The sequence below is a fragment of the Mastigoproctus giganteus genome, chromosome 6 (assembly GCF_048544385.1).
Source record: "Mastigoproctus giganteus isolate SK-2022 chromosome 6, ASM4854438v1, whole genome shotgun sequence".
In the NCBI taxonomy this organism is placed as follows: Eukaryota; Metazoa; Arthropoda; class Arachnida; order Uropygi; family Thelyphonidae; genus Mastigoproctus; species Mastigoproctus giganteus.
Genome location: NC_143580.1, coordinates 234,159,685 through 234,172,653, shown reverse-complemented (window position 1 = coordinate 234,172,653; position 12,969 = coordinate 234,159,685). Strand labels below are relative to the sequence as shown.

The following is a 12,969-nucleotide window of genomic DNA, read 5'->3' as shown; positions in this document are numbered from 1 at the left end:
GGGATAATCACCTCCTTATCCCTGCTAAAGAAATTCCTGTATATCATTGACAAGATACCATGAGCTACTCTTGCAGACTGTCCGCACTGTTCAGAAAACGTCATATCTGACTGCACAATTACCCCAGGTCCTTTTCATTCTCTACCACCTTGAGTGTAGTACCACACTGTTGATATGTTACTCTGGAGTTACTGCTACCCATATGCAATACTTTAGATCAATGTTAAACTTCAGTTGCCACCACTCAGCCCATCTGCTCAACATTTCTAGATCCTCTTCAGTAGTGCACTGCTAAACTCAGCTAAACATTATAAAAGAAAACACTGAATATGACAATGCCAATATTGAACCTCTATTCACCATACAAGACTTAGAAATAGCACTATCTAAAACCAAAAACAATAAAATCCCAGGTTTTGACCTCTTAGAGGTTGAGATTATCAAAAAATTAGCAGAAATAGCACCAGATAAATTAATAGCACTATATAATAACTGTATGACTATTTTCCCAAAAATATGGAAACAAGCTGCGTTAAGATTAATTCTCAAAAACCCTGAAAAACTCCCTACTGATCCCAAATAATATAGACCAATAGCCCTACTCCCTGTACTAGGGAAAATATATGAAAGACTAATGTATAGCAGATTAGCTCAATATTACACAGAAGCAGGTTTGCATTCCAACAATCAGTACGGTTTTAAGCAGGGCAATTCCACGGATGATGCAATGCACCACCTACTGACAACAGTTAAAAACACAGAGGAGAAATATATGCTGGCAATCTCCATTGACACACCCTGTGAATAAAGGCTGCCCACAGGGTTCAATCCTTGGCCCTTTCTTTTGGAACATTGTTCTGGATGAATTTCTGGCTTTGGATCTGGGCCCCTGTGGAAAGCCTGACCTTTGCAGATGACATGATTTTCCTTGTAAAAGGTAACTCACGAGTAGTTGTAGAGCAAAGAGCAAATGCCACCCTCTTGCAGCTGCAGGAGTGGGCACAAATGCACATGCTCAAAATATCGCCTGAAAAAAACCAAACTTGCTTCTAAAAGGCAATTTGGACATAAGCAGACATCCACAAATCAAAATTAACATAACCACTACAAAAATGGTAACAGAACTAAAATATCTTGGTGTGGTCTTTGATTCAAAACTAACTTTTTACCCCATTTGATCTACTTGGCGAAGAAAGTGAGAAATTATGCAGGTATGATTGCCAGGATCAGTCGAGCAGACTGGGGGCTCAAAAGAAAGACCCTGGCGGTCATATACCATGCAACGTTCCTACCTGTTATCACCTATGGAGCTGGTGCATGGTTCATCCGCTCGGCCATAGTAAGAAATAGGAATAAATTAGAATCAATATTACTCACTATTACCAGAGCATGTCGCACAGTAAGCACACTTAAGAGATGGATCTCTGTCTCCTCCCCTCCCTGCCTGCTCCCCCCCATGCTTCGCCTGGTGGGGCTCGTCTCCACTGACCTCTTTGGGGATCATCACTATCAACCCTATTCTTCTGTTTTCCCCCGAGTCTTCAGTCTCCCCCCCCTCACGAAATCAACCAAGGTACATCCTTAACAATTCCGCCAAATTCTAATCAACGGCTAAATTCCACCGGTTTTATCTAAATCTCTAAGACAACAAACGCTATTAGCTTTTATCTAGTGTATAGCCTCAAAATTTTGCCCGATCTATTAGGCCTTTAACACATCTCTTTAGCATTCAACCCAACCAGCGATTTTCAAACAGCAATCCCATTAAGCACTAATGTCAAATGCATAAAAAAAATTTTTTTTTTTTTAAGGACCTAGCCAGGTGGCAGGACCTGCCAGATACTGGATACACCCGGCTAGCCTCCACGTGATACTGGATACACCCGGCTAGCCTCCACGTGGCAAGGTATGGGCATCGTCAGGCCCCACTAGGGGCCTGGTGGCCAATAAGCTGGTCAAACAATGGGCACAACATATCACACTGCACAGACACGGCTCACACACTTTCAAGTCTCTGGCTTGACAGTGTACTGTCCTCAATACAGCGAAACACACGGAGTTGGGAGAAATCCCAAGTGCTGTTTGACACGAACATACCTTATACCTTAGTAGTGCACTGTCATTAGTGTCATTAACAACCCTGCCAGCCTTCGTATCATCTGCAAACTTAGACATTAAGCCTGATTTAGCTTCATCAATATCATTAATAAATACAGAAAACAACAATAAACCCAACACTGAACCCTGGGGGACTCCACTAATAACATTAGTCCACGAAGAACAGTGTCCATTGATTACCACTCTCTGTCTTCTCCCACTCAATCATCCCTTTATCTGCAGCAGCATTTTGCTCTTAATGTCATACTGCTCCAATTTGTAGAGTATTCTTCCATGTGCAACAGTATCAAAAACTTTCCTAAGATCCAAGTATATGATATCAAAATTATTTTTTGCATCCAGTTCCTTTGTGACCACATCATAGTATCCAATCAAAATGGTCAGACAAGACTTCCCTTTAACAAACCCGTGCTGTGTCCGAACTGTAACCGAAGTGTTGTCTAGATGATCCTGCAGTGCTTCTTTAATCACTGCCTCCATTGATTTCCCCAGACAGAAGTTAAACTAACAGATCTATAATTACTTGTGTCACCCTTTGATCCTTCTTTGTGAATTGGGGTCACATTTGCACATTTCCAGTCCATTGGTACTTCCTTTGCTGCCTCCTTTAATATAACTGGATTGATCCCACCCAATCCTGATGTCTTTTTTATGTTTATCTTCAACAATTTCTCCTCTGGTATTCCCATATCTCTGAATAACCCCTCATGTGTAAATGAAGATGCAAAATAGTCATTCAGTTTGTTAGCTACCTAAGCAGGATCATCAACAGTTGAACCATCAATATCAAGTGGATCAATATGATTCATCCTCTTCCTTCTAAAGTTTACATAAGTAAAGAACTCTTTGCTGTTTTTCTTTATATCCTTTGCCAAAGATTTCTTATAATCTGTCTTTGCCTGCCTAACATCCTTTGTGACTTGATCACAGCTTATATCTTCCATAGGCTTCAGTGTCACCCATTAATTTATATGTATTCCATGCATTTTTCTTCACTGCCACATGTCTCATTAATTCAGCTGACATCCATTTAGGCATAAACCTTGAACAGTATTGTATTTCTTAGTTGGTATGAAAAGCCTAGTAGCTTCCAAGATTCTTTGAATGCTTCCCATTTAGAATTTGCCATTGGTAACATTATCAGTTGGTCCCACTATATAGACTTTAAAAACTGTCTCAGACCTCCATAGTCATCTTTTACTCAATATTTGCTGTTCTGATATCATAATGATCTAGTTCTTCTGCTAATTCCACTCCTTTACTTTTTAAGCTTCTTGATGATAGCTATCTTGTTGGATAATAATTGATAAACTTTTAATAATTAGCAAATCATTTGGTATGGCCAGGTCTGCCACCATAGTGGCACCTGAGGAATCATAGTGTGGCAATTTTACTACTGGTCTGAGTCTTTAGGTCTCTGTTGCTCTGCTGTAAGCTGTTCTTAATGTGCATTGTTGTGTATGTATGTTAAATGACCTTGCTTTTGGCTTTTCTTGCTAAAATTCTGTTTTTGGTTATGACAAGGATTTGTATAAATATGTTCTAGGGTGCCATCCAGTACGAGCATTAAGTATTCTAGTAATGTGTACTAGAATGCTTTAGGTTCATATAATCTGTCATGTTTTGGGTTACAATTAAAAAAAAAAATGAGGGGATGGATTTATATGTGTAAAAACTGATCCAATAACAATTTGTTATTGCGTGAGAGTTTAATTCTAAATTTGCCTTATCAGGACCCCCAGTGACAAGCGTATCATTGTTATTGGACTCATAGCTTAGTCATGAATAGGCAAATTGGATGGGGCAGAGGATTTGCAGTCTGCAAATATTAAAAATTACCTTCATTACACTTTACATGTATACACTCTCCTTCCACCCAGTTGCATGCAGATGAATGCTGGAACAAAAATAAGTCTGCATTCATCTGCATGCAACTGGGTGGAAGGAGAGTGTGTACATGTAAAGTATAATGAAGGTAATTTTTAATAGAGAAAATGAAGAAAATACTTTTTGAGAAGTACTGTGAGTTCACCTTTCATCAATGGGACAAGAGTGAACTGCACAAAAGACCTTTTCAAACATGGGAAATTCAAGTCTCTCATTTCCATTCTCAATATGACCATGACAAATGCATGGTCATATTGATCCTCAAATGGAGGATCAATATGACCATGCATTTGCCACAATTTAATATAGATAAATGTGCAATTGTGTAAAATCTATATGTGAAAATGTGGCAGCATTTCTAGGAAATTGGTAATTCACTTTAAAGTAAAATTTAAGATATGAATTATTAGAGAGTGTTGATGTAGAATGTTTAACAAAGGAAATTAAGATAGTTCGATTCCATTTGACTTGAAGCATCTTTTGCATTAATTTTTAAAAAAATATTTCTACCAAGTGCCCACTGACTGCAATGTACAAAATGTGGTCTTAGAAAAAACTTTCCACAATTCACTTTAAAAATTATTTATGCATGCATGCTAAATGAAAATTTTAAATCCAGAAAAAATGTATAGAAACTCCTTATTTCTGTAATAATGTGAATAGTATCTTAAGTTGATTTAAGATACTATTCACATTATACTATCCACTTAGTATATACTATTCACATTATACTATCCACATAGATACTATCCACTCAACTTTTATGAAAAAAAAAAAAACTTTTGAAGGAGGATTGTTTAGGGGTCAGGATTAACAGCTGAAAAAAATTCCACAGCACAATTACAAGAATTTAAAGGGGATGGGAGGGAAGAATATTAAATTCTGAAATCCCTTTCTTTGCAAACTGAGTATTTCCATGTCATTTTTTATAGATAATTATTTCATAAGCAATAAATCTACTGGAGGTTTCATAGTAGTTCAGAATATAAGTTATATTAAACTTGGAGATAAAATATGTCTGGATGGCAAGCGAATTATCAAGCCTTTATTTTTGAAATAATTATATTTCTGCACTCATCTCTTAATATATACAGTTAGTTGGTTAAAACATTTGTCCAAATTTAATAGAAATGGTTAGTTGATACAAATAAATGTACTATTTAATATTACCTTCATATATTCAATTTGGTCTTTATTGGAATCTTTTTACTTTATTCTTATCTGTTGCATGTTTTCATTTGTACATTCGTACTTCATATATGAGTACATATTTAAATTGGATATCTATATTTTTGTATCCTTATCTTTTATTATCTTTTAGGATCACCTTACAGTACTGGTTCGGAGTATGAATTTTCTTCAGTTTCAGGGTATCCACATAACACCTATCATGGCCAAACTCGTCACTATAGACCATGTTTGAATCTTGATACAAGCTCACCTCTCAGGTATGCGGATACTTCTCAGCATAATCCTAATATAGGCTCAGGAGGATCTTATACTTCCCACACTCAGAGTCCATTACGCAAATTGTCCAGTGCAAGTAGTGAAAGTGATCATAACTATTCTAGTACAAGTTCATCTTCAGGAATTCCACCTGCCTTGCCTAATCATGGTGATCGACCCTATGTTGAATATATAAGACAAGAAAGTTACCCCCCAGTGCCCCATTATTCTGAATACAACCGCCCTCCAGAATCTTCCTATCATTATTACCAAGAGTATCGGGGTAGTGGTGGTGGCAATAATAGTGGTGTAGGAAATGAAGTGCCCTATTATGTAGAACGGTTATATTCTGATTATACAATGCCTGATGTTTTCCACATTGAAAGAATATATTCAGATAATGTACGACCTGAAGATGGGTATCATGCTTACGATAACCCAAATTCTAGTGTTTCTTCTGTTAATATACCTTCTTCAAATATTGCTCAACCACGCACCCCACAGAGAGTAGTATATGCACACCGGAGGACATCATCCAATGTTTCTACTTCATCTAATTCATCTAATGTCAATCCTTCCTTCCATGTGGATGATCCCGATCGAATTGAGTCAGATAATGTGCCTTCGATAGCCTATCCTCAGCCTTCACATAACTTTAGTTATTCTAATGCTGCTTCTCATCATCCTACCACTCTCCAGAGTCCATATAGGCAAGTTCAAGATCCTTCTGATCATCATCATCTTCCTTTGGAACTTCAGAACCACTTTGGACAATTACAATCATCCAAAATTAACTCAAAAGTCAATAAAATATCTTGTAAAGGATGGTCTGGCTTTTCAAATTCTACTGGAACACCTGGTCCTCCAGACAATGTTATTTCAAATGATGAAAATATCATAATTTCTAGAGTTCGGTTTGCTGTTGGTAGTGACAAAACAAAGTGCACAAATCAAATTTCTGGGACAAAACGTGATGAAAAAACTTTACTTGACTTACCTGCAGCTGGACAGTCTCAAGATGGAACCATACCACTGACAGCAGCAGCTATGATGCAGCAAATACTTGGAGAACAACAGAAACCCTCTGCACTAGACTTAGAACGGGAATTTCTTGCATAGCATATAGCTTTTTCCAGCGATATTTTTTTCCAGTTTATAAAATTGGATACATTGACTATCTCAGGTGTTCTGGTGCCTCTAATTTGTTACTGATGCTCACCAAAACAGGATACATTCCTATATTTGTCCAGAATTTATATTATAGTGTTGCATACTGTAAAGGATTAATTGAGAATATTCCTAATGATCCTGAAGTTGAGATACTTAACTTGATAGGCTGGGTTTTAATTACTGCTCTCACTCTGAGCTCAATATATCAACATTCCTACTAAGTGATTCTCCGTGGGACTAATTTTAACTAAGTTACATTTGTTTCCATTTAGTTTCTTTATACTTAAGGATTTCTAAAATCCCAAGTAGTTAATAAAGCAATTAAAAAAAAATTTAAAAACTAATTAAGTATGAAATACATGAGCAGGTCTAATTATTTATTATCCAAAAATGAGGACGAAAGAATCGGCAGGGTTATAAAAAGTAGTTTTTAAACATCAGGTGGATTTCACATAACCCTTCAGTTATCACATTGTCATATTTCTTTTTCTCTTTTATTGTTAAAGTTGTATTTGCTAGTCTAATATTCTGTAACCTGATTCAGATGAATGAACTATGTGGCCAAAAAGAAAACAGGGTATGTGGAACCAAGTGTCACAAAAATCAGTTTTCATTATTTCACATAAGCTTGTTTTCAAAGAAAATTCTTTAAAAATGAAAGCAACAGTCGAGCTTCTGAATCATGTTTTTTTTTTTTTTTTATTATTTAATATTCTTAAAACTAATTTTGAGTTATGGTGTTAAACATTCAGAAATTGAATTAGGCTATTTCAAAGATGCATTTTGAATTAAAAGAATTCTCCAGAAAATGAATATATAAAATAAAAGCATCTCCTGCACTTTTTGTTATTAATTTATTTTTTATGGGAGAGATTCTTCGTCCCATAAGCCGAACCTGTGTCCACTTTTCTTCCACTGGTATTCAGAAAAATGCAACTAATTATTAGCAGCTTATGTGAATAAAAGTTTAAATATAAATCAAAAAGTTATATTCACTTATGGGGACTTGCATTAAAAATGTTCTGCATATGTTTTTTTGTCTACATAGGATCTGATATAAGTTGCATAAAAGCTGGTAACTAATTTAAGAATTAACAGAATGCACACTGAACTGAATACATGTAATTTTTAATGAATTGACAATTCGAGAATCATAATACAAATTACTCATTCTTACTATGAAAATTTGTATTACAATTCTTGATACATTACTTTTTTTTACTGTTGGCATTAAACAAAATATTAAAAACTCTCGTCATGGTGATTAGCCAGACTTGAGTTCACAACAGATCACAGAACTCACATAATTTCACATACTAAAAACAAAATTACCACGTTGTTTGTGGCGCATTTCTTCACTTCACAATTTACTCGAAAGGGAATTACAAAAGTTTTGTTGTGTTACTGAAAAAGGCTATAGTAATGCGTTTAGTTTGGTTATTATTTTTAACTGATTTAGCAAATAAACTACTATAAAATACATTTGGAATATTGCCATTATTTCTAGTTGATTTCATTAATTATAAAATACATGTAAAATTGATTAATGAAGGATTGTTTAATAATGAAAACTAAATTTTGTCCATCATAACTATCATCGAAATAGTGTACCAATTTTTTTTTTTTATTAATAACTTTAATCTTCTGTTATGGGAATCTTCTGCTTCAATAGATGTAGCAAATTTTTTCACCTGGAGATGTAATTTATATTTCATTCTGGGAGAGAGAGAGAGAGAGAGAGATGGGGGGGGAGGAAAAATTGCTCTTTAATTGCCCTTGTTAAAAGTGCTGTAAACTAATTTCTCTTGTTTTACACCATAACGCCATGTATATATATATTACTATATATTTTTGGTATATTTTGTATAGTTTGACTTTATGTGGAAAGCATGATATTGCATGCACTGCTATATTTAAATTGGTTGTGCTGGGTTAAATACCAAGGTTTCTCCACATGTATCATAAATTGGCAAAGATAGTGATGATGTTACAAGCGTTCTCTAATGTATTGTTGTAAATACACTTAATTTTATTATCCTTAACAAATAGAGAACATTGTTAAACGCAAAACTTTTATATTTTGTGTTTGCATAATTTCTTGACATAAGGGGAATTATGGGTAATTGTGAATTAAAACCTTATGCACAATTCTAGTACTGCTGGCTGTATAAAAGCTAGCAATAAAGACAGTTACAAAAAAAATGTAGTTGTGTTTTCATTTGCAACGCTTGAAAGAAAATTAATTTCTAAATAATTTCAAAATTTTTGAAATGATTTAAAATAAATGCATACACAGAACAAAATTTCTCATTTGCCTTTGTATTAGAAAGGACTCTCCTGAAGGAAGTTAAAAGCAGCTGACTTTTAGTGGAGGCAGAGTTCATTCAGATTTTAGAAGTAAAACACAAAACCCTTTGATTCATATAGACAGCTACAAATATCTTTATTTTATCTTAACACCAATCACAAATAGTGACAGAGATGTATATGCCAAATTTCTGTGATGAAATATACTGAAAAAAAAAAAACTTACTTGATTTACTTGTAGTGAGATAATCTATAAGTGCAACAATATGACTGCCAACATTGACAATTGGCAGAACCAATCATCAATGAATGACATGCATGCTATTCTGCTGGTGGCAAGTTGTTGAATATGCAAATCTGTAGCCAACCCATTACTAGGACTCTTTTTTTAAAGTAATTTTTAGAAATAAAATGTACATATTTAAATAACAGTATTAGGAACAGTGTATATAGAACCATGTCAAAAAAAAAAAAAATATATATATATATATGGCCTACCCACCACAAGATAGTTTGTGATTATAGATTGAGTAACTGTCTGCATGCCTGTATTCAGACATGAGAAATGCAAATGCATCCCCAATTCACAAGAGGATCACAGGGTGACATGTTAGTTTAACTTCTGTTCCAGGGAAAGTAATGGCATAGCTGGTTTTTTTTTTTTTCTATGAGAACCCCAAACATGAAAGGTATCAAAACCTATAGTACTTAGTACCGTGTATGGGTTGAAGGAGAAGTATGGGGGGAGGGGGATGCCGGAAACTTTGCTCTAGAGACTAAACATGGGTTTCACCACTTCAAGCCTCCAATAAGCAAAGTGGTGGTATTTCACCAGTTGATGAAAGTCATTTGAAGAAGCAATGCAGGATCATCTAGACCAGGGGTAGCCAACTTAATTTGTGATGTGATCTACTTTTTTTCTTCAAAATGTACCGCGATCTACCATCTTAAGAATTTTATTGCACATGGTTAAAAAAGTTAATCAACACGTGTTGAAAAATGTTTATAAATTTTAAAATTAAATATAATTCAGAATTCTTATTTTAAATTCATACGTTTTTTAATTTATGCAATGTTTGTGTCTTCATGCATCTGCCAAGCTTTCAAAATCGGGGATATACTGTGATAAGGCCAACTGTAAAGAATCTTCTGTATGCAAGTCTGTAAGACTACTCTTAGAGCAATTCTTTGTCTTTGTTTGTTTCAAATACGAAAAGGCCGATTCACATAGATGTGTGGAACCAAAACATATTTCTAAAAGTCATTTTCTGATGATCTGGCTTTTAGAAAGATATCGTTTCGAAATGTAATAATTTCATTTTCAAGTAATATTTTCTCCATGAAAAATCGGACATTAACCTGATATTAAATGGATAAGAAATACAGTAAACCCGAGAAATGTTCCTGAGAAATGTTGCGAATACCGAATTATGGCTTGAGTTATGGCTCCCATAGTAATAAAGGGGTTCCGTTCCAAAGTATGAAATATATAAGAAAAACTAGTTAAAATTTTGTCTATGTATGTATGACATGTGCCTACATAATATGACTATGTACACAGACAGTACATAGTGAAAAATTGAAATGAAAATAAGAAACAATTTAATATTAAATGTAATATTTATTAGAAATTTCAAACAAATCTTTCAAACCAGCGCCTTTGCTAGCAAAAAAAACTTATCATGCCAGTGCTATCACCAGTTTCGCTAAAGTGTTGATAAAGGAGTTTTGCCTTTTCACGAATGATGAGTGAACTTAATGGAATTTTATTTTGAGTTTGGTCCACAATTTTTAAGCTTTTTCTATTTTTTCTAATTTAACATCACGGAGTTACAGAGCAAATTTTTGAAGCAATTAGCGCGTTTTCACGGACACTACAACGGATTTTTTCTTCTGATTTCTTGATTGATCATACCGTTGACTCATTGATTTTATAATATTTTGCCACTGAGGAGACACTTTCAGCATTAGAAATTTTGTCTAATAATTCAATTTTATTTGCTAATGTCATCACCTTCTTTGATCTTTTCACATTTCCCTTGTTATTCGTAGCCATATTTTTGTAGGGGTCAGAAAAGAATTTGTCCACAATAAAGTCGCTTTCTTCCGTTAACACACTCAAAAAAGTCTGTTTTCACTAACACACTGCAAAACGGTAGATTTTTCACTTTTGTAAGCATATCAATTTATAAATTTATTCAATTTATAAGCATATAAATTAAAAGCAAACGGCGAAACCTTCCATGACAAGCGCATAACACATACTGAACAAGGATTAGCAAGAAACATCCACGCTCGCGATTTTGTCACCCCTCTTCCACTGAGCACTGTTTTGACCTGGAAAGATAATTTTAGCCACGCTCATGTTTTTTTACGTCAGAAAATGTTCACGGTGCTTTAAAATTCACATTTTTTTAGGTTTCATTTTATATTAAATCAGCGACTGCAAATACAGATACCGCGAATAGCGGGGGTTTACTGTATATTAAGCAATATCTTTAATTGTTTTAAATTCACTGAATCTGGTTTCAAAATCATCCACAACTTTCTGAATTTCAGAAACATATTTCTCACTATTAAATCCAAAAACAGGATATTTTTGCAAATGATCTTGCATATTTACAAAATGATTGAATTTTTTTTTTTTTTTTTTGAGATTCTTAGCCATTGCCAAAAATTGATGTTTATATGCAGAACTACTACGAATCATGTCACCCACATTTTTATTTTTTCTGTGTAATTCCAAATTCAGATCACTTAATTTACTGGTAAAATCTGACAACCACTCTATATCTTGTAGCTTCTGATAATCATCTCTCCTTTGATCAACAAATTTTTTAATTTCATTCAGCAAATTTTGCAATCTCTGTAGAAACTGACTCCGAAACTGACACCTCACATCTCTGTGTAATATTAGATCTGGTTCATTTTCATCAAGTTGCATTTTGAGAAGTCTCCTTTAAAGAGATTGTCCTCTGATGGAATTCACGATTTTGAAAGCTATGTCCATAATATTTTTAGTATTTAATCTTTTGCTGGCTAACACTTGTTGGTCGATGATACAGTGGTAACTCAAAAAATCTGGAATTCATCATCCTTTTGGTACGATGCGATGAAATCCGTTAAGATGCCCCATCATTGCTTTAGCTCCATTTGTTATTGATACAAGCTTAAATAGTGGTAATTTAATTTTTCATTAAAATTTTTGAATGCGTTAAATATATCAAGGCTAGTTCTTTCTTTTAACGAAACCATACCCACAGTTCTTCTCTAGTGGCAGAATCATCAAAAACAATAAGAATAAAAACGAGCAATTGAGCTGTATCACTGATGTCTGTAGATTCAATTGTGCATCCTTTTCTTGTCAAGAAAAGGACGCACAATTAGCAATATGAGCATGCAATTTGTTTGCTCATAATTTTACTAATTTTTTGGAAGCGTCGCATCACGGTATTTCGAAATAATTGCAGATCTTGAAGAGCACTTTTAATTTCTTTTTTTTTTTCTTAAAATTTTCAAATAGAGAATCAGTTATTTCGAAAAATGCATCTTTGATGAATTGACCATCAGAAAAGGATTTGCATTTTTTTGCAAGAAGATGACTCACTTTAAATGATGCTACAGTTACTGCTTTAGATTGTAAATTAGGTGCCATGAAGAAATTTTGTTGTGGGAATAATCTGGATTTAAGTTCTTTTAATTTATTTTTTCTAAGGTCACTATTAGGCGGAAAATCCGATTGGTATTTACCATGGAGTTGCGTTGAACTGCCTTTCTAAATTTCCTCTTTTGGGTATAGCCACGGAAGCATTGGAAATCAAACAACATTTTTCTTTCATCATTACAAAAAAAGTATTCTAGTTCCCACTCTTGATGAAAATTATACGTTTTACTCTTTTTCGTAGTATTCATTTTAAATCAAAGGGTATTAAATTAACGTATAAGTACTGCCCAGTTATTAATATTAAGTAAGCTAAATAAGAAATCAACACATACACTGTGCTCTCCACATTGTAACTGCATGAATTGTTACTAGACAAA

The 12,969-nt window shown here is 34.2% G+C and overlaps 1 protein-coding gene across 1 annotated transcript in view; it reads left to right on the top strand.

Annotated features, from left to right (window-relative positions):
* The window catches only part of LOC150085097 (mitogen-activated protein kinase kinase kinase 10-like), a 275,293-nt gene extending 268,009 nt beyond the window's left edge, over nucleotides 1–7,284 (top strand). Inside the window, exon 9 of the mRNA XM_090376779.1 lies at nucleotides 5,327–7,284. Within this exon, the coding sequence (XP_090232905.1) occupies nucleotides 5,327–6,570 (1,244 nt within the window). The 3' untranslated portion in view covers nucleotides 6,571–7,284. The remainder of the gene's footprint in view (nucleotides 1–5,326) is intronic.
* Nucleotides 7,285–12,969: the final 5,685 nt, after the last annotated feature.